At 36.2% G+C, this 22738-nt stretch overlaps 1 protein-coding gene across 1 annotated transcript; it reads left to right on the top strand.

The window, feature by feature from the left end:
• The first annotated feature begins 433 nt into the window (after positions 1-433).
• cpsf2 (cleavage and polyadenylation specific factor 2) lies at positions 434-18215 on the top strand. The gene is made up of 8 exons (XM_020533653.2): positions 434-739; positions 1581-1681; positions 3230-3430; positions 6406-6558; positions 6682-6907; positions 8276-8584; positions 14024-14158; positions 15638-18215. Exons 1-8 carry the CDS (start codon positions 458-460, stop codon positions 15728-15730), a joined length of 1500 nt encoding a protein of 499 aa, XP_020389242.2. The 5' UTR covers positions 434-457; the 3' UTR covers positions 15731-18215.
• Positions 18216-22738: the final 4523 nt, after the last annotated feature.

Below are 22738 nucleotides of genomic sequence, written 5' to 3'. Positions count from 1 at the left end.
ACTTAAGCAACGAGATCAGATCTAATCTCTGCAGTTCTGTTGCTTCTCATCGTGAATGGTGGCGGACAATTATGCAAAACTTCCTTGTCCAGCGAGTTGCTTATCAACACTTACTTGTAAGTGGATTTGACTCCCACTTTTTAAATGTTCCCACAATAACAGTAGCTTTCTTTTAATATGTAATGATTATCTTCCTTGCAACACTTGTATGTCGTGACCAGTTTGGTTTAGTTACAAAGATCTGATTCTGATCAGTAACCTTAATTTGGAAACCTTTTTTTCAAACCTTACTTGCCTGCTGTTAAACAACATTTTGGAACATTCTTTTGATTAAAATAAATGATATGAATATTCACCTCTAATGAAATTTATTGATGTAGAATTAGGACAATGATAAAAATAGTGATATTCTTTCCCTTCTAATGATACGATATTTCTTTAATTTTAGGTAGAATGGATGAGCGACAAGTTAATGAGATGTTTTGAAGACAAGCGAAACAATCCCTTTCAGTTTCGTCACCTTTCTTTGTGCCACAGCCTATCAGATCTAGCCAGAGTGCCCAGTCCAAAGGTTGTATTGGCCAGTCAGTCGGACATGGAATGTGGGTTTTCACGTGATCTTTTCATACAATGGTGTCAGGATCCAAAAAATTCTGTGATTCTCACTTACAGAACGACACCTGGAACACTGGCACGATATTTGATAGACAATCCTAACACCAAAAAAATGGATATAGAGGTAAGAATGCAACTACAAATGCATTGGCTTCATATTGGAGATATTGAAGTCGTGTGGATAAAAAGTTCTTCGGCGTAATAGAATCAGATTGGAAATGAATGAAGTAATTTACATCGAGTAATGAAATTTATCTTCAAAAATTGATAAATGAACTGGAATGGATGTATTTCTGGGTTTACCTGGGCCTGCACCTTTGTTTGAAAGAGCATAAAACAACTTGTACTCAGGTTTTCGTCAGTGATTATTTGGTAGTTACATGGCAGCAAATGGGGTGTCATGCTTTCTGGAAAATATGTTTCTTGTGCTCTATCGTCTTTTAATGGTCCACCTGATGATGTGAACTCACTGTTCGGAGAATTGTTGCCAAAATCTACATTCCATTCAGTAGCCTGGAAAATCAGTGCCTTGTGCTGGTCAGAGGTAGAATTTTCCAAATATCTTACCCATCATTCTGTACTAGCTTTACGCTTATCCACTTTTATTTTAAAGTGCTTAGTTATGGTTAATGTTTCTTGTAGCATTGAATAAAAAGCATTAAATACGTTATTTAAATATTGTAATAAGGGAGCTTCAAACAATATACTCCTGTATACATATTTTTAAAAAATTAAATGCAACTCTCGTTGATTGTAAGAGAGAAAATTGTTTGGTTATGTGGGAACAAACTGAATTTTAAGGTCGGTCTTCAAGAGTCCATCTTTGAATTTATTTTAATTGGGGTTCCGTTTTGACTTGATCAACTAGAAGTTTGAGCATCTGATTTTAAAAAACTTATATGTTGAAGTATGTAATAATTTCTGGGTCAGCTTTCACTGTGATGTTTTTAATCTTTCGCCAATAGATTAGACGTCGTGTAAAATTAGAAGGGAAAGAATTGGAAGAGTATCTAGAGAAAGAAAAGCTCAAGAAAGAGGCAGCTAAAAAGCAGGAACAAGAGAAGGAGTGAGTAGACGGGACGTAAAAATTGACAAAGTTGGGGTTTGGATTGCTTTTTATTTTGCTTGCTGTCTGAGGATATAATGTGGAACATTTGCAGGTGATGTGTTGGTGATCTTTCAGTCATCAGTGAAAATTCCATAATTGTAGGACATTTGGTCTTACATTAATACAAAAGAATAAACAAATATAAAATTAATGCACAAAGCATGCAAAATATACTCTGTCATTGCTTTTCTGCCTCACTTAGGCACTAAGCATTTTTCACCTAAGGCTAAGAAAATTATCGAGGAAAATTTCTGTCTGGTTTTGAGGTTATTATTATTGGACTAATGTCACAGTACTGCTATTCATGGTCTGTGTGCCATAGGCAAAGTGGCTGGCACAGAATTTACACAGCTCCAATTCTGAGACTAAATGCATTGCAGGAAGAAACACCTACTAATTTAAACAACACTGTGAATAGCTGTGAACTAAAATTTTTATTTTCTAATGATACTTTAAGATATTGTACTTCTATTTCTGATTTTTTGAAATGGTAATATTTTTTGAATCACGTGTTTACAGAATTATGTTGCAAAGTTCTGACTTAGTATGGCTACAATTTATAACCAGCTTTGACACAAAGATATTAGACCGTAAAAAGGTCATAATTCTCCTTGAAAAATTGGATTGCAAATCTTTTCTAATACTTTGTAAAGCTTTGTAGTATACTTCTCTTCAATACTTTAAATGTTTAATTCAATGTGACTCAAACTATTTGTCAAATTTTGATTGTATGATCAAATAGATTTTTTTGAAGACTTGGTTGAACGTTATATTGCAAAGATAAAATATGAATGTGAAACACCCACAAGCATCATCAAATCCATTGCTTTCACAGCGTGTACCTCAGTTAATCACCTTCAGAGTAAATTCTGCAGATTGTTTCCTGTTCCCCACATTAGCCAGGTGGATTTCAATAGCTCTCCAAGTACACCTCCATTATTGAGACCTGACTGTTCCATTCATTATCATTGCAAAAGAACTAAAGCTGTCTGTTATACATAACAAAATTTTAAGTTGCCTCAATTCCAAAGATAGTGCGCCGGTAAATTATGCTGTCACTAATGAGACATTGTGATATATTGAAGACATTGTGGTGCTACCTAAACGTTATTACTTTCTGTACAGCAAGAACAACTTTCAAAATTGTTCTTTGTATAATGTACAGGTCTTTATTCAAATCATTGTAAAACTACAGATTAGCAGAGCATTAATAGAAAATAAGACGTGGCACTGGGTAACAAATAAGTGTAGGTGGAATTCTTTAAGTTTCACTCTTTGAACAAAAATCCACTGTTTTAGTGTAATGTTAGTTTAAGCTGCAGTGACTAGAGGATGTTTATTTGTTTGGAACTAAATTAATAGATTATAAAAGTAAAATGTTGCAGACACTGGAAATCTTAGGTAAAACAAGAAAATGCTGGAAATAATAAAGTTGAAATATTTCTCCCCATGGGTGCTTGATTTGTGGAGTAAATTAATAGTTGTCTTTGATTTTTTTTCCTGTAGGCGAGATGTTGACTCCAGTGATGAGAGTGATGTTGAAGAAGACATGGACCAACCTTTGACTGGAAAAACCAAACATGACCTCATGATGAAAAGTGAGAGCAGTCGCAAAGGAAGCTTTTTCAAACAGGCTAAAAAATCATACCCTATGTTCCCAGCAGCAGAGGAGAGAATGAAGTGGGATGAATATGGAGAAATAATAAGGTATCTTGAATAAATCTAACTTAAAGGAGCTGTACTCTTCATAAAAAGAACTTTTGGCAAACTTTAGTTCAAAATTTGAAAGCTATTTAATATGCAGTGTCTGTAAATAAGTCAAGATGCTACACGAATGTGATGTTCCAAATTTCTTGTGCAAAAAGCTTGTATTAGTATAACACAGCGTGGAGCTGGAGAAACGCAGCAGGCCAGGCAGCATCAGAGGAGGGGGAAAGTTGATGTTTCGGGTTAACTTTCTGAAGAAGGGTCCCGACCCGAATCGTCAACTTTCCCCCTCCAGCTCCATGCTGTGTTGTCTCGGACTCCAGTATTTGTGAGCAATTGGCTCCAGTTCTATCTTTTATCTTTTGGCCCTCTGGAATATAACATAAAGGAAACAGTTTGTTGGTACATTTGAAGCAGATGAAGATTCAGTGAGAGAGGGTGTGTCATTGTGATTAGCTTTAATTCACAAATGGTTTGAATGGCCTCCTGTGCAATCATTACATGGAAAAATGAGATGATGAAATTGCTGTAGAATGGGACTGGGTACCTGCACTACAGTCACACAATACTCGTAACAAAAAAAAGTTCCACTGAACCTTTATACTGCAATTTTTTGCCTGCAGTATTCTCTTGCCAGCTCTTGTTTTAGTGCATTTTGTCATTCTTAACCACATGATGGCACTATATGCTAGTTTGCTATATAATGATAGCTCTTCATTTATAAATTTATTCCCTTCAACATATTTTCATTTGCATTCTATTCGTAGAATTCTGGAAGAGGATTATTCCTGAACTGCAGAATTTTAAAAGCAATATCAGTTGCAAAAATTTTGATGATGGCTAAATTAACAATTTAAATAAATAGACTTGGACCTACACTTACTTTCCCGTGGTTCACTAAATGTTGATTTTAATTTTTAATTTTTACAAATTTACATAATAATTGTAGCGTAACATTCCATTGTTTAATTTCTTAAACCATGTTTCCAGGTAACTCAGAACCTGGAACCTTAAGTAGTCAAGAAGTGTGCATTACTGGATCGCCTTAATTCTTCTAGGCAAAATTTCAGTGCTGTGTTGCAGAGATCACTATATATGTTGTGACATTATTGACTTGCTTTCCTTTTGCTTAATTCTGGATGTGAATCAGCTGCTTAGCTGGTATCATATTCATCCATGTCATTGTTTGTGCCTTGGCTTACAAATACTCCTGTCACACACAACTGGCCTGAGTAGTAGTTTCCTCGGCTAATGCACTAGCAACCACACTTGACTGTGATAAACACTAGGTTTTACAGATGTGAAAAGCTTCAACAATGCAAGTCTTAGATTAGCTGATTTGTTTTGAATACAAAGTCAAAAATAAGGCTTTGTCATGAATATTTAAGTTATTGTGAGATATCTGTGTGTAATTGTTCTAACACTGTTTTATGTACAATGTATGTAATCCTTAAGCTACTTCTGGAGAAACCATCAATGCTGGGGCATTGTGGCATTTACTTTTACCTGCTAGATTTCTAAAAGTCATTTCACTATTAATATCTATAATGAATTACTGGTTATGTTCTACTATTAATATTTAGTTAGTTTATTCTTACATTTATCTTTCTGAGACATCAGTCACTAAAACAAAAGAACTAGGAATTGGATTTGTGACCTGAAAAACATATCCTCATTCTATACCATTGTCTTGCTTTCTTGTATTTTTTTTGATACTCTGTGTTATTCAATTTTTAAAGTATTTTTTAAAACATGCTCATTTATAGCAGAAAACCCGTAAGAAGTGGAATTACACTCTCCCTGCTAAATATATTCGAGATGTTCTGCTTTATGTTACAAAATGTTACTTGCAGTCAACATAGCAATTGTTGGTGCAATAAATGCAGACAGTTTGAAAACCTTTGAGCATTCAAAGCTGCAGCATCTTTAATATTCAACATCCTGTGGATCTTCAGTTTTTCAACAAAGCTATATGAATATACTCCATAAAACATAAAAGCTATTATTTTCTGGTAAATGTACAAAATCATCTGTAGAATTATAACTTGCACATTGTTTTAAAAGTAAGCATACTTTAGCTGGCTTTTCTCTTATCTGAGCGTTTGCCTTTATGCTGTGACTAAAATTAGGAGCAGAATTATGATGCTTTTGCACTCAGTCTCCGTTCCGTGATTTGCCATTTTTCCCCACCCATACCCTTCTTTATTTTGCTGTACTTAAAACAATGAACATTGTGGAGATGGATTGGAGAAGTGTAGGGCTGTTGCCTGACTGACAGCTGTTGGGCAATGTAGAGTCCCCTCACTTCCATACAATACACCCTTCCTCAAAATCCTAACTATGCTCCTTTTCATTCTTGCAAACTACTGTCCCATTTCCAATCTCCTTTGCTACTCCAGAGTCTTAGAATATGTGGCCATATGAGTCCTGCTGTTGCAACTGAAACAGTGTAATCAAAAGCAGAAAATACATGCACGGTGATTGTAAGAGGGTATATTGTTTCCTCCTCCTCCTGGACCCATTTGCAACCCTTGACCCAGTCACCTTCTCCAGCCTCTTCCAAATATTTTGATCAAGATTTTAATTGATCTTATTAATATTTCAATTTTTCTTTTACATCTGATTATTTTTAACTTTTCTATGGCAGCATGTTGGCCAATCAGTGTTGACTTGCCAACCAATCAGCAACCTTTTCTCCTGTAATAGAAATTGTTGCAATTGTTTGAAATTTGGTGTACTTGCACAGATAGAAGATAAGAAATTTCAGCAACAAATCTCTCCTCAGCAATATTCAATTTCTGTACTAAGTGACTATATTTCTTGTTGTAGACAATTGACTTTTCTTCTCGCGAACATTTTTTAAACAAAAGCATGTCAGTATTCTACCTGATACCTGTAAAAACCAATGTGAAATCCAAAATAGAGCTACCTCCTCTTGTGCTCCCCTGTTGTTTATTGCTAATACCTTATTTCAGAGCTGAGGATTTTTTGGTTCCGGAACTTCAAGCAGCAGAAGAAGAAAAGAGCAAGCTCGATTCTGGTCTGAGTAATGGTGAGGAACCTATGGATCAGGATTTATCTGATGTTCCAACAAAGTGTATCTCGGCTTTAGAAACCATAGAAATCAGGTCAGTAAGATCGTTTTTTTTTTAATGTTTGAAGCTGATAAGCCTTGCACAAAATTCTGCTTATTCTTCTTCTACTAAGGTGAAATATACCAGTTCATCAAGTAACTTGCCTTCTTCTTACAGAGCCAGAGTGACATATATTGATTATGAAGGTCGCTCAGATGGTGACTCTATTAAAAAAATTATTAATCAGATGAAACCCCGACAGTTGATTATTGTTCATGGGCCTCCAGAGTCCAGCCAAGATCTGGCTGAATCGTGCAAAGCGTTTGGCGGAAAGGACATTAAAGTTTACACACCAAAACTTCAAGAAACAATAGATGCTACCAGTGAGACGCATATCTATCAGGTAATACAATTTGACAGTTATGTGTAATTACTGGCTATTCAGATTTCTGCTGTTAACCTAATTTCAAATGAATACGTAGGCAGGATAATGATTTCTCAAAATTGATATTTTTAATTAGCTGCTGAATTCGCTCCCTACTTTGGAAGTTTAGCGTATGATTGGCTGATAACTATTTGGCAGTACTAAAGGAGTTCTGCGTTAGGTGCAGCATTAAACCGAGGACCTGTTAACTTGTGTAGGTGGGACAAATAAATCCTAAGATTTTACTCAAAGCAGAACAGTTTGTTCTGCCAGAGTTTTATCTACCCTTTATCTGTTGGCCCAACACTACCAAAAACCATGCAGTAACTATTCATTTTTTACTGTTTTGGGCATTCGTGATTTGGCTGCCTTACTTGCTTACTCATTTTTAAAGTGAAGGCACTGCCATTATTTGGCTATGAATTGTTTTGGAAGTTTTCAGTGAAGCTAAAAAAGAACAATTCCTTTTTTTTCTGTAATTGTTTTTTTAATACATTTGGAAGTAACAGTACAATTTCTTGTTCACCTGAGTCCAGAACTAGAAAGCACGAACACGTTTTCAACATAGCTGTTGCTTTAAAACATTTGATTAAAGTATGCAATTAAGTAATTGATTATATCTTCAATCTTTTGGAAAGATAAGTTGTATATAAGATTCTCTAACATGGTGGAAAATACCACTAATTCGCAGCTTCAAATAGCAACACACACAGTCTTTAATGAATGTCATTTATAAATTTAGCATTTTGTTATTGCAGCAGCTTCAATTCTTTGGAACTCTGCCAGAAGCACTAAATATTTCTACAAATTAATTTTATGTGAAACCAAGGTTTGATGTTTTCCAAAGAAAATTATGGCAACGCAAGTAGTAAGCTGCTTAGCAGTTGAGAAATTAAAGCATTGAGATTGTTAGCACTGAATTTACAATTTTATTCTTTGACTAAATCTATTAACATGAAGGGCACAAAAACCCGAGGTGAACGCACAAAGTAATCGGTGAAACAAATGTTTTGTTGCTCAGTATTTTGACATTATAAAAAAACTTCTTATGTTACTAATGGATAAAAAAAATTCAAAAGTACATCGTAAATTATCTCTGGAAGAACTAAAGAAGTTAAAATATTTAATTATTCTGATTAATATAAATTCTGTGCTATCTTTCACTTGTATTTCAAAAGAGTTTTAATACATATTTAATAAGAAAATGTTAGATTCTGAATCAAAGTATTATGGTTTCCTTCACTTATTGATAAACTGCGACATTTATCGTTTTACAGAGATGATGGGCTGAATGGCCAAAATCATTATTCTATGATTTTCTAATATATGGATATTTCATTTTCACAGGTTAGACTAAAAGATTCTTTGGTCAGTTCTCTCCAGTTCTGTAAAGCAAAGGATGCAGAGTTAGCTTGGATAGATGGTGTTTTGGACATGAGGGTATCAAAGGTTGATACAGGGGTCATTCTGGAAGAGGGCGAGTTAAGAGAGGATGAAGAAGGAGAAATGCAGGTTGATGCTCCCTCATCTACACATAACTCTGACCAAGTTGCAGCTCAGCAAAAAGCTATGAAGAGCCTTTTTGATGATGATGAAAAAGAGACCAATGAAGATCTTGATGTAATTCCCACACTGGAACCATTGTCACCAAATGAGGTATGGAAATTAAATTGAGATATTTATTTGTTATTCATTCATTGGATGTGGGTGTCACTGGCAAGATGAGCATTGAATCTGTGGTGATGAGCTGCTAGCTTGTACTGCTGACACCATGGCATGAAGGTATTCCTACAGTGCTGTCAGTAGAGTGTTCCAATGTTTTAGCCCAGCTGCAAGAAAGGAGCAGCATTATTTCCAAGTCTGAATGATGTCTGACTTTCAGGGGAATTTGCAAGGATCGATGTTACATTTTACCCTAGTCTTTCTAGAGATTGTGAGTGCATTCACAGTTCACAAATATTAACTTTACTAGAGATCAGATCATAATCAAGGTTGATTTGACTTTGTAAATTTTGGGACTTGTTGATTTTTTTTATAAAGTTAATAAGTCTTAATCGTAAAAACCAAGATTTTTTTTAATATGAAATGCATATTGACATTTAAGTGTCATAGTTATTCAATTATTCATCCAGTTTCTGTAATAAAACATAGACTGCAGTATTATTATTCTGGATTTCAAAATGTTTCTCTTGCACAGACCATGTGAAACTATCTACCAATCAAAGGTCCAGGAACAGGAAAAGTTAATAATCATGGGTCTAAAGAAGTATAACTCAAAATAAATTTATATTTCCAACATACACATCCATAGTTCATTAAATTTTGGAACTCTCAATTTTATTATGGATCAAAATTAAGGTTTTCATTTGACAGTTATGAGCCAGTAATTGGTACGAAATAAAATAAATAGGTTTTATTTGATTCTTTATACATGTTAAAAAAACCTGAGGCAGAACAAAGCTGATTTGGAAGCACACTTCGATTGCCTCACTTTGAAAGAGAAAGCCTTGTATTAGTTACAATTAAATGTCAAGACATGTTACTGATCGAGACATTTGATGCTGAGGGCATCCTGTTGATGACTTTTCTTTGTTTTTCCCCTCTTCAATGTAAGTTGAGTTGAGTGACTGGAAATAACAGATCAAAGCTTATAAACAAAATCACTGAAATTTGACAGTTGGTAATGTGACTGAAACCTAGATTTAATTAAAATTACAAATTGAATTAATATTCTGCCTTTGCCCTCGCCAGAAACTATAACTTTGAAAAAAAAAATTGGTTCCTTTGTGGGGAAATATATGCGTCGGAAAAGCCAACATATTAATTTATTTCATTGTCCACTCTCCAAAATGAAAAGTAGTTCACGAATTAGATAGACTCAGGGGACACTGCACTTCCTTCCTAGTTGTGCTAGACTGCCTAGCCATTACCCATTCCTTTTCTGCCTGTCTCGTCTTAATCTGCAATGTATCTATTGGGGAGAGATGAGAGATGTCAAACAGGATTATCCAATTCTGTGTTCAGCAGTACAAGCGATGTTTATTCACAGTTCTTTTACCACAAGTGGGAGAGGCCAGAGACCACGCTGAATCTGGCTTTCATGTGAGGCCCAGTTGCCCTCTTAATTCTGGCGCAGATCGGAGGAGAGATCAGAGCCACTCTGTCTTCCCCAGCTGAATATAGTATTTTTTTACATTTTGCCTTACAATACTTAGATGCAACATTGATGTCATTGTTCCTTCCCCCTAATCTATACATCCAATCCTGTAAAACACCCGATCAATGATGGACACACTTATGCACAGCTGTAGGTTCCCCATGATCTTATGATGTTTACCAGACATTACAATCAGGTCTTGGGATCTTACAACATACCTCATTAACTTACATTCCAATGTTAATAGTTATACTCCTTTTCAGACATTTATTTGCCAGACTTGCTTATTTCTAAGAAGTGTTCGAATTCTGTATTTCGTTGTATTCCTTGCTGTCTTTATCAAATTCTCTTACTCATCTTATTATTCCCTAAAAGATGCTAATGCTTACTAATTGCTATAAAATTTATAATATCTGTTCTAACATAAAATTAGTTATATATAAAAGTATATGGTCATACCTAATGTCAGAATTCTTAAGCCAATGAGTTAAGCAGCTTTTGTCCTACTTGGAAAGGTCAGGTAAACACTACCCCTCTATCTTGCACCTGTAACCGTAACTCATTCTAATCACATGCTGTCTTCTAAAGGAACTTTACTGATCCTATTCTAAATATTGCTCCATGATTTGGAGGCGTCGGCATTGGACTGTAGTGGACAAGGTCAGAAATCATGCGACACCAGGTTTTTGTCCAACAGGCTTATTTGAAAACACAAACTTTTGGAGCCTTGTTCCTTCTTCACGTGTTTCTGACAGAGGTGGCATCAGGCACAGAATTTATAAGTAAAAGATCAAAGGGTCACACAACTGATGAGGATGTATTAAACAAACCTAAGACGCTGTTAAATCTTTTGTCAGTTAGGAGGTTTTAATTGGTTAATATGTATATGTAAATCCCTGAATTTCTTTCAAGTCACTGCCCTGGGAGAATTAAAGGTTTTATCAGTGTAAAGAAGAGAATTTTTAGGTCAGATAATGCATGTTAGGTGTGAGGCTTTGTTTAGAATCTGTCTGTGTTTTGGTTTGGAGTCAGACTAGTTTTATTTCTAAAGTAAGAATTTATAAAACACCACATTGTCTATAAATTGTGTGTTTTTCGAACAACATCAAATGCATCTGTAAATACAAATTCACCCCATAGACTTATGTGTGCCTGTGTGTGTATGTATGAGAAGGAGTGAGGGAGAGGTAGAGAGTGAGAGTGTGTGTGTGTGTGTGTGGGAGGGGGGGAGTGGGTGAGGGGAGAGAGAGAGTCAGTGTGGGGGGGCTGATGGGGAAGAGAGAGAGAGAGTGTGTGTGTGTGTGTGTGTGTGTGTGTGTGTGTGTGTGTGTGGGCACATCTATTCCATTAATAAGACCGAAACTCAATTACTTTTACAGCTCAATGAACTTGTCTGAACTCCTGGGGTTTTACAAGACATAGCCTCATTCTTCTTTCACCTTACCATTTGTCTCTGTTATTGTGGGATCATATTTTTAATTCTTGCTAAACTACAAACTTCAGGCTGTCTGTTCTCAGATATCTCTTATCAGACAGTCTCTAACAAACATTTGCAGCTGTGGGTTGTACAGAACTCCTTTTCTATTAATTTGTAATATTTTTCGTTCAGCCTAGACCCTGTTACCTTGAATTTAACTATTTCTTAAAACTACTATTGTCCTAAACTATGATCTCACTTTAATTCTGAACTCAGCAAGCTAATTCTGTTCCTGCAGCTGAAAATCTTCTCCGCCATATTTATGCCAACTGAAAATCCACAGGCAGCCATTTTGTGCCATCTCTGGCCATAGGCTAACCCAACAGTGACCATTTTGTTAAATGTGCTATCCATGTAGTTCTCAGCTTTGTGGATGCATCACAGTGATTCCAACCATCGCTACATAAACAAAACGTAGCCCTCAATTTTTTGCAGCTGTAGGCTCGGACGGGTGATCATTTAGGCCAGAGAATCAGTGCCAGACTTCAGGGCAACGTGCTTCGTATAACCATTTTCTTCTCTGTGCCAGACTGCAAAAAAAGTGCAGTGCAGAGGAATCTGGGTATTCTTGTGGATGAAACACTAAATATTTGCATGCAGATGTAGCAAGTAATTAAGACAAATGGATTTTTGGCCTTTATTGCTAGAGGGGATTGGACTTTTAAAAACAAAGAAATCTTGTTACAACAGTAAAGGTGTTGGTGAGGCCAAGCAGGATCACTGTGTACAGTTTTGGTCCCTGTATTTTAAAAAGGATATCCTGGCATTGGAGTCATTCGTGGGATGAAGGTTAAGCCTTTATTCATTAAAGTTTAGAAGAATAAGGGGTGCCTTATTGAAACATACAATATTCTGAAAGGGCATGATAATATAGATGTTGAGAAGATGTTTCCACGAGTGAAGGAATCTTGAACTAGGGGACAAGGTAACCTTTTTTTTCCTTTATTTCTCAGTGTCTAAGATGGCACCGTGAGGTGCGACATTGTAAACTTTTCACTGTACTTCGATACTTCTGTACTTGAGTATACATGACAATAAATCTAATTCTAATATAAATTCTAATTCTAAAGTTACAGAATAAGGCGGCATTCATTTAAAACTGAGATGTAAAGGAATTTATTCTCCCAGAGGGTAGTGAATGTTTGGAATTCTATAATTGAACAGCCATTTCAGCCTTTAGCGGGATGTGAATAATAAACAGCCCTTGGCTGATGTGTGCTGGGTAATGTTCAAACCACATATGAGCCTCTGACCATTTCCAAAAATAAAAGACTCCACTTTACCTTCAACATTACCCATCAACAATGTCCTAAGGTTTCCAGGGACCAGAAGTTTAACCAGACCGACCTCATCAATGTAATGACGATAAAGTTCAAGCCATCCGTGTAATGGAATGGTCATTACTTCTAGCTGGATATGACCATGGTAATGTCCCAAGAAGATCAACATCATCTAGGACAAAGCAGTCCCTTTGATTATCTCTCTGTCATTTAATTCATGAGCAGCTCCAATCATCGTCAAACCACTATGGTTAGAACATACTGTCTGCAACGTTTATTGCAGCACTTCATCACGCATACCTCAACAACAGTTCCCATTCCCATTCCCATTCCCATAAGTTTTACTGCCTAGAAAGTGTAAAGCATCAATCTCATGAGAATGCATGACACGTGTGGCTACCTCCTTTATCATCATAGGGTCAAAATCTTTGATTTCTCTATCCAATGTTGTAATAGGACCAGCATCTCCGTGAGAATTGGTCATGCCATTACCTCAGTGCAGCCAGGAATAGGCAGTAAACATGATGTTGCTGTAATCACCCAGCTTCCAAGGTAAAATACAAATGCAAATCATTTCTTCCCATTCCCATTGACCTAAAACTGAAGTGATTGTGAAATGGCGATAGAATCATTCGGAAAAAATTAGCAGAATGAAACTGTGGGAAATAAACCTAAGGCTAGCATTACAGGTTAATAACTTTTATCGGAATTCTTGATGGCTAGTCTTTGGAATATGTTATTCGAGAATCATCTAAGACAAGTCATGAGAAGTTACAGATTGATTTCTCATTTTTAGTAACAAAACAAGTCTCAGGCATAGTTTCGTATCTGCTGGTTTCTTTTCTATTATTTTATTTTAAATTGACAAAGTTCTGCTGCAGTGATCCTGTTAAAACAAAAAGTTGCAGTGGTCAGTGATAAAACTATCGACAAGCAAGATGCTGTGCTTTCTCTCTATAGGCCCACTATGTGTGCTCCATATCATTTGCTTTGAATCAAACACTCATTTTCTGGCATCAGTCATTGAGATGTGTGCTTTCTAAATTATATCTGACCCTGTCCTGTAAGTCAGCATATTTGTTGTACTAATTGTATGAAGTTCTAATTTATTGAATAAGATAACCGTGAAAATGCAAAATTGCAGAGTGATTTTAATTGAATTTTTAATCCAACTTTTTTAGGTTCCTGGTCATCAAGCAGTCTTCATTAATGAGCCAAGGTTATCTGATTTTAAACAAGTTCTCTTGCGAGAAGGTATTCAAGCAGAATTTGTTGGAGGTGTTTTGGTTTGCAACAATTTGGTCGCTGTTCGAAGAGTAAGTATTTTTGTTTAGAAGTGGTTGTGTTAATAGTATGAAAAGGCCTCCAGCAGATAACAGACATCTTAACAGAAGCAAGATTTATCATTCCCATATGGAGAAAATGATTTTCTTTTGGTTTGTCATAATCTGACAAGTCATCAAAACAAAGTGGTTTTATCCTTGTAATACCCTTGTTGGACAAAATTAGTTGGAAGGAAAATACAAATTAAGTATTTTGTTTTTTTTATTATATGTTTGTTTTGACTTATGTTGGAGTATGTAAAAATGCATTGTCACAGTCACTTGTATATGAAGTTTGTGTCTAATAAACTTTCATCCTGCTGTTTGTTCTGCATCTAGGTAAAAACATACAGAAAGTATACTGCTTTTTAGTGATAGACAACATTTCCAAATGCACTTCTACCTTTTTCTATGCAATTCTGTTTTGCAGCATCAGTTATAAATACAAAACTTTTTAAAAATATTTTGTGCGCTGCTGCATTGCCTTCCAGTCTCAGACTGTTGCTCATGATAAAAACCTTTCCTATTTGAAACACTGTAAAATAAAAATAAAACAGATTTATAATGCTCCAATGGAGGCGCTGGCGTAGTGGTCATATAATTGGATTAACGATTCAGAGCCGCAGGTTAATGTTCTGGGGACGTGTTCAAATCTTAGGATATGGGTTCAGCATCTGCATCCTTCTCCGCCATTCAAAATGATCATGAGTGATCTCATCTCCGCCTTAACTCTGCTTTCCTGCCCACATCTGATATTCAGCACATTACTAATTAAAAATCTGTCTATATCTTCCTTAGATTTACTCACTATCAGAGTCCACTGCACTGTGGGGTAGTGAATTCCACAGATTGATGACCTTATGAGAATTTAAATCTCTGATTTAAATCTGCTACCCCTTACCTAAAACTATGACCTCTCATTCTAGATTGCTCCGCAAGAGGAAACACCTGCTTGACATCTACTTTGTCAGTTCCCTTTAGCATCTTGGATACCTCATTTTTTTCTCCACTCATTCTTCTAGAGAGTATAGGCCTAAATTGCTCAATCTCTTCATAAGACAAACCCTTCACTTCTGCAGTCAATCCAGTGAATCTCCTCTGAACTGCCCTCAATACAACTATACCCATCCTCACTTAGGGGACCAAAACTGTATGCAATATTCCAAGTGTGGTCTCAGTAATACTTGCACAGTTGCAGCAACACATCCCTTCTTTTATACTTTCTTAGCAATAAATGCCAAAATTCCATTTGCCTTCCTTATTACCTGCTGTACTTGCGTACTAGTTTTCTGTGATTCCTGCATGAGTCAAGGAATATGGGGGACAGATAGGAGCTAGATAGGGAATGCTGGAGTAAACTTGAAGTGCCAAATTGCTTAATTTTGCTCCTAAGACCTATTTTCCTACAATTGCTTCTGAAGAGGGGATGGATCTACCTTTAAATTCTTGTTGCTCTTTGTATTTTCTTTGCAGACTGAGACAGGACGTATTGGACTAGAGGGATGTTTATGTGAAGATTATTATAAAATACGGGACCTTTTGTATGAACAATATGCAATTGTGTAATTGCACGTGGAATAATCTTGAAAGACTATGGATTTTACTCTCTAGCAGTTTCCTCAATTCATCACTATGCTGGAAAATACTTGTGAAATGTAAAACAAAAATCTGGACAATTTTTTCTGATACAGTAGCACTTGCTCATAATTTGTATCTGTTTTCTTTCAACTCTGTGAAAGAAATTTGTGTGGAACCATTTTGTTAAACCTGAATATGTTCTGTCTCCACCAGTTCTCTCTCTGCATTTTTTTGGTGATAACATGGAGTACGTTTCACTGGTTCAAAAAACTATACAAACGATGAAAAGATTTATTTTGCCTGGTTTTCTGATTATACTGCCAGAGTTACAAATTAAAGTATCCCAACCTTCAACTTGTTAGTCTGTGAAAAATTGGCTTAATGTATTGTATAGTGAAGAAAAATATTGACAGATCTGAAGGGTAGTTTTTCAACTGATACAGCTTGAAATAATTTTAATGATTTTCATGTTTTTGACAGTACAAGGTTGTATTTTGTTGTGAGTTACTATCCACTTCCTTAATACTGTATTATAAAGCTGTTGAGATTAGTTATTAGGTTTTAGTAAAGTTATAATTGTTGAATTCATCAACATACAGTTTTCTTTTGAAGAGTTTTGGTAAATAGTTACAACACATTTATAAAGGGTAATTTAATTTTGAGCTTGTGTTTATAGATTAAGGTTTTGATTTAATTTTGAAACCCAAGAAATAAGTAACTAAATTGTTTATAAAACGCCTTTAAATTTCCTTTTGAAGGAAATTCATCCCAATTTTTGCTCAAACTGAGCCTCCTTATGGGAAGCTCTAGTCCATGATGGTGAGTATTGGGATATTTATTTGACAGTTAAGGGTATACTATCTTACCCTTGATATCTAGTCATATAAGTTTTCAGTGGATGTCTCTTTATAAGAAACAATACCAAGAGCCCTGGAAGAATTTTCTGCTGGAACTGAGGGATGCTGAGATCAATTGTGGTATCCCTACCACCCATCACAGCTGTGATTATTTGAGGTATGAGGTAAGTATAATTTTTAATTTGCGCAGTTGTATTCTCATATTATTGAAATTCTAGTAAAATAAAGATAGGGAGCAAAAAAACTTCTAAGACCTGGTATATTAGTTTTTTAGTAAAAGAAAAGTCTATAATGGAAAAAAGTCAAAGGCAAACACTACTTTGATGAGAGCTGCTCACTAACAATCTAATGTATTGCCATCCATCATCCATTTTCCTCCATCAAAAATAAAATCTGGAAGATTACAAATCTAATGAGAGAAAGAATGAGAAACTACTGTTTTGAAAATGTGCCATGTCTGATCTCCTGGATGCGACAAGGAAACTCTTTTTTTCCTTTTCTACAGCATTGTGTTACCGCCCGGTCGTATGTCAAACCTGGGAAAATACAAATTCAATGGTTACAAATAAAATTCATATTTTATTAAATTAAAGGTAACCCTTATCTTCTTGAATGACAGAGCAGGTTTGAGGGATCAAGTAGCCTACTCCTGCTCCTAATTTGTACAATTGTAAGTAGTGTTGACTCTGGTACAGCACTGGAGAAGCACTGCTCTGACAAATCAGATTTCATTTAAGGTACATATAGGTCAATGGAATATTTATTGGAGCACAATATTTGAATTTAAAAATATATTGCATTTGTATTTGAATATAGATTTCCTGATGCAGCAAAACAATGCAAACTTCAGAAAAATGGCTCAATTAGAAATGTAAACAGTCAAAAAATGCTGACCAACACTTCTGGTAATGGAAATTCCTAGGCATTAACTAATTTAAATGTTTTATTTCTAGCCTTATAAAATATGTATTTTCCCAGATGCTATCTCAGTTTAAAAAATGCTATACATGTGATGTGTAAGATTTTATAACTTTAGAAACGAGAAATGAAAATGCCAATAAAATATTGTTTCATTTTCAGATCCTCAATGATTTATACTGCTGTAATTTGGTAACAGATAAATGGCACGTTGTGATGGGTTAGCTCAGATTAAGATTCTGTAAAGTGGTTATGTTAGGAATGTCCATTTGTATTCTGTTTACAAATGTTGAAGACCCACTGTATAATTTCTGGCATATTTTATTTTGAAATAGAAGTCAGTCTTGAAAGCAAGGCATAAAATAAGTTATAAATAGTTAACACACAGTTTCACTAGCAATTAATTGATTAATGCCTGTATAACAATGCACTCAACCAAGCTCAGTGGAATGAATCACGTTCAGATCATTTTCTGATTCCATTTTTAGTAGTGAGCTATAAAACAGGGCCCATTGCTATTTAAATGCTTCCTCTGTCATTGTGAAATAACATATCTTTCTTCATAATAAATTCCACCTGTTTGTATCCTTAATACTGTGTAAATCCTTATGGTCATATTATGGAACCAAACTTACATGTTTCAAGAAGGGGCTAAACTCTGAAAGCCTGTGATTTCAAATAAACCTGTTTGACCATAACCTGGTGTCATGTGACTTCTGACATTTGTCCATTACTGGATGAGGTAGGTCTGCAGAGCTGCGAACTGATCCTTTGGTTGCAGGATTGCTTTGTTCTGCCTGTGGAATACTGATTCCATATAACCCCATGTAATAATTCCAACAGATTGGAACCTCATTTTTAGGTATGCCTTGTGCTGACTGAGGCATCTTTTCTGCACTCTTTCTTGGTAGCCAAAGATTTTAAGGGATATGGGGCAAAGATGATTCAGTAGCAATTGGTTGATGTTCAGCCTTGGTAGTATTGAATGGTAGAACAGGGATTAGGTGACCTAATCCTATCCCTATGTACTTCATATTATTCTGTCAGTTTAGTGGTATATTAGAGGCCTCGAAACAACAGTCATCTCCACAGAATTATAAGACTTTGTTCAAATGTTATATCTTCAGTGTGACAGGAAACAATTAATTAATTCCTCTTCATAGTATGAATATAAAATAGGATTGCTATATTCAGATGTCTGAGGCAAATGTTACATTAGTTTCTGTTTGGAATTTTATGTGGCATTGAAAGATTTGTAATAGTACAAGATACTTCATCAAAAAGTATTGCACTGGTGAAATAAACAAAATACTTATAGAAATTTCAATAATTAGAGTGAATTTGCAATCAGTACAATGAAAACATCTACATTTATTACAGCAAACATAAAATCTTATCACAAATAAAGAGCTACTTCAATGAAATATGTTGGTGATAATTTTCTGATCTATCCGGTGTCTATCCTATTAATGTCTTAGATATTTCCACAGGCATGAATTCTTAAATTCTGGGATAAGATTTATACGTCAGTTAGGATTTATAAAGTAAAATTTAACTTGGGATTTGAGATTGAGTGGGCAGGTCAGAGCAGGAGTGGATCCACTTGCCCCCCCCCCCCAACTTTGTGTGACGTCCAGAAGACTTTTACTCGATGAACAAGGACCAAGAGTAGGCCACTTGGCACTTTGAGCCTGCCCTGCCATCCAGTAAGATCACAGTTGCTTTGATTTTAATCTCAACTCTCTGAACTTGGTGTCACAGGTAGACAGGGTGGTGAAGAAGGTATTTGGCACTTTTGCCTTCATTGGTCAGAGCTTTAAGTATAGGAGTTGGGATGTCATTTTGCAGCTGCATAGGACATTTTTGGAGCTACTTCTGCAGTACTGTGAACAGTTCTGGTCACTCTTCCATAGGAACGATATTATTAAATTGGAAAGGGTGCAGAAAAGATTTACAAGAATATTACCATGACTTGTGGGTTTGAGTTGTGAGGAGAGGCTGGATAGGATGGGAGTTTTTTTCCCTAGACCATATGAGGTTGAGGGGTGACCTTGTAGAGATTTATTTGACGACAATAAATCGAATCAAAGCGAAGCAAATAAAATCGTCATGGCATAAATAGGGTGAATAGCAAAGGTTTTTTTTCCCATAGGGTATGGAATTCAAAACTAGAGGGCATAAGTTTAAGATGAGAGAGGAAAGATTTAAAAGGGTCCTGAGGGGCAACTTCTTTGCACAGGGTAGTTGATATATGGAATGAACTGCCAGAGGAAATGGTAGACGAAGGTAGAGTTACAACATTTAAAAGACATTTGGACAGGATAGGAAGGGTTTAGAGGGATGAGGTTGTTGACTTGCTTGAATTTATACTGTCCGGTCCATTATGGTGAGTATTCCAAGTGGAGTAGAATAACATTGCTTCATCGGTGGCTCCACTGATGATGTCATCTCGCATGGTGACGAAACGTCTGAACAAAAACAAGCCAGCTCGGCAAGCAAGTCAACAACCTTATCCACAACCCGAGCTACAGATCTTTGCCAATACTTTAAGGTTTAGAGGGAAATTGGCCAAACACAGGCAAATGGGATTAGTTTAGTTTGGGAAACCTAGTTGGCATGGATGAATTGGACCGAAGGGTCTGTTTCCTTGCTGTATGACTCTAAACTCTAATCCTTTATATCCCCAATGATCTCTGATCCCATTGGTAACCAAGAATCTATCAACCTGTGCCTTAAAAATAATTAAAATATGAAAATATTCTGCATTCACTGCCTTTTGCGGAAAAGAATTCCAAAGATTCTGAAGCCTGAGAGGAAAAATGTTTCCTCATCTCTAATGGGCTCGCCTTGATTTTAAATTATAACCCCTAATTCTAGATTTTCTCATAAGTGTAAGCGTCCTTCCACATCCACTCAATTAAGTCCCTTTAGGATCTTGTATGTTTCAATTAAGTCACCTCTGACTCTTCTAAACTCCAGAGGATACAAGCCTAGTCTGTATAGCCTTTCCTTATAAGGCGAATGGCATATTCCAGGTGTTAGGTTAGTAAACATTCTTTGAACTGTTTCCAGTGTGTTAACATCCTTCTGTAAGTATGATGGCCTACGACTTATGGTTGTACTAATGAACACAATCCCATATGCGGAGGTAATTTTAAAGATCTGACATACAAACTTTTCCTTGTATTCACGAATGGTTATTTAATTATGTCCTGCGTTGTGTTCAGCTTGCGTATAAATTGACTTGCAAATGGACTCGAACGGTACCAGTTGGTGGCCCGGGGAGTGCCTAAACTGTACATGGTACTCCAGATGCAGTCTGACTAATGCCCTGTATAATTGAAGCATAAACTTGCATTCTCTTGCATTCAATTTCCCTTGCAATAAACCATACCATTCTATTAGTTTTCCAGATTATTTGCTGTCCATGCACACCAACATTTGTGATTTATGCACGAGGATTAGAGTTTAGAGTCATATAGCAAGGAAACAGACCTTTCGGTCCATGCCAACTAGGTTTCCCAAACTAAACTAATTCCATTTGCCTGTGTTTAGCCGATTTCCCTCTAAACCTTTAAGTATTGGCAAAGATCTGTAGCTCAGGTTGTGGATGAAAACCCAGATGTTTTTGCATTTCAGAGCTTTGCAACCTCTCACCATTTCAATATGCTTTTTTTAAAATTCTTTCTGCCAAAATGAACAATTTCACACTTTCCCACATTGTACTTCATTTTCCAGATCTTTGCCATTCACTTAACCTGTCTCTATCCCATTGTATGCTGGTAATGTCCTCTTGACAACACACTTACCTATCTATTTTTGTGTCATTCACAAGAACAACCATACCTTCAGTACCTTCATCCAAATTATTTACATAAATTGTAAAAAGTTGAGGCCCCAACACCATCCCCCATGGTCAATGACTTGTGACATCCTGCCAGCCTGAAAAACCCACTTATTCCAACAACCTATTTCCTGTTAGCAAGGCAACTTCTATTCATGCCAATATGTTACCCCATATCATGAGCTTTTTGGCAATAACCTTTCATGAACTGTAGGAAAAGAAATAGTCAGCCATGGATGTCTAAGGAAATAAACGAAAGTATCAGATTAAAAAAAAAATACAAAAAAGCAGATTAGTGGGAAACTAGTAGACTGGGAAAACTTTAAAGGCCAACAGAAAGCCACAAAAAATGTTATAAAGAAAAGTAAGATAGATTATGAGAGTAAGCTAGCTCAAAATATAAAAACAGGCAGCAAAAGTTTCTATAAATATGTAAATTGTATAAGTGTGGCGAAGGTAAACATTGGTCCTTTAGGGGATGAGAAGGCCAATTTAATAACTGGGAATGAGGAAATAGCCGAGGCATTAAACAGTTATTTTGTGTCAGTCTTCACAGTGGAAGACACAAATAACATGCCGAAACTGATAGCAAGAAGGTTATAAAAGGTGAGGACCCAGAAACTATCATTATCACTAAGGAGGCAGTGCTGGGCAAGCTAATGGGGCTAAAGGTAGTCAAGTGTCCTGGCCCTGATGAAATGCATCCCAGGGTACTAAAAGAGGTGATGGGGGAAATAGCAAATGCACTAGTAATTATGTACCAAAATTCGCTGGACTCTGGGGTGGTTCCTGCAGTTTGGAAAACAAGCCAGTGTGACGCCACTGTTTAAAAAAGGAAGTAGACAAAAAGGTAACTATAGGCCAGTTAGCTTAACTTCAGTAGTGGGGAAAATGCTTGAATCTATCATTAAGGAAGAAATAGCAAGACATCTGGATAAAAATTCTCCCATTGGGAACACCCAGCATGGGTTCATGAAGGGTAGGTCATGTTTAACTAATTTGGTGGAATTCTTTGAGGACATTACTTGCATGGTGGACAATGGGGAACCTGTGGATGTAGTGTATCTGGATTTCCAGAAGGCACTTGACAAGTTGCCACACCAAAGGCTGCTACACAAGATAAAGTTGCATGGTAATACAGGTAATGTATTGGCATGGATAAAGGATTGGTTGACTAATAGAAAGCAAAGAATAGGGGTAAATGGGTGTTTTTCTGATTGGCGGTCAGTGGCTAGTGGTGTGCCTCAGGGATCAATGTTGGGACCGCAATTGTTTACAATTTACATAGATGATTTGGAGTTGGGGCTAAATGTGGTGTGTCAAAATTTGCAGATGACACTAAGATGAGTGGTAGAGCAAAGTTTGCGGAAGACACTG

Source organism: Rhincodon typus, chromosome 8, assembly GCF_021869965.1.
Source record: "Rhincodon typus isolate 14 chromosome 8, sRhiTyp1.1, whole genome shotgun sequence".
NCBI classification, from domain to species: domain Eukaryota; kingdom Metazoa; phylum Chordata; class Chondrichthyes; order Orectolobiformes; family Rhincodontidae; genus Rhincodon; species Rhincodon typus.
This window is presented reverse-complemented; position numbering and strand designations above follow the sequence as displayed.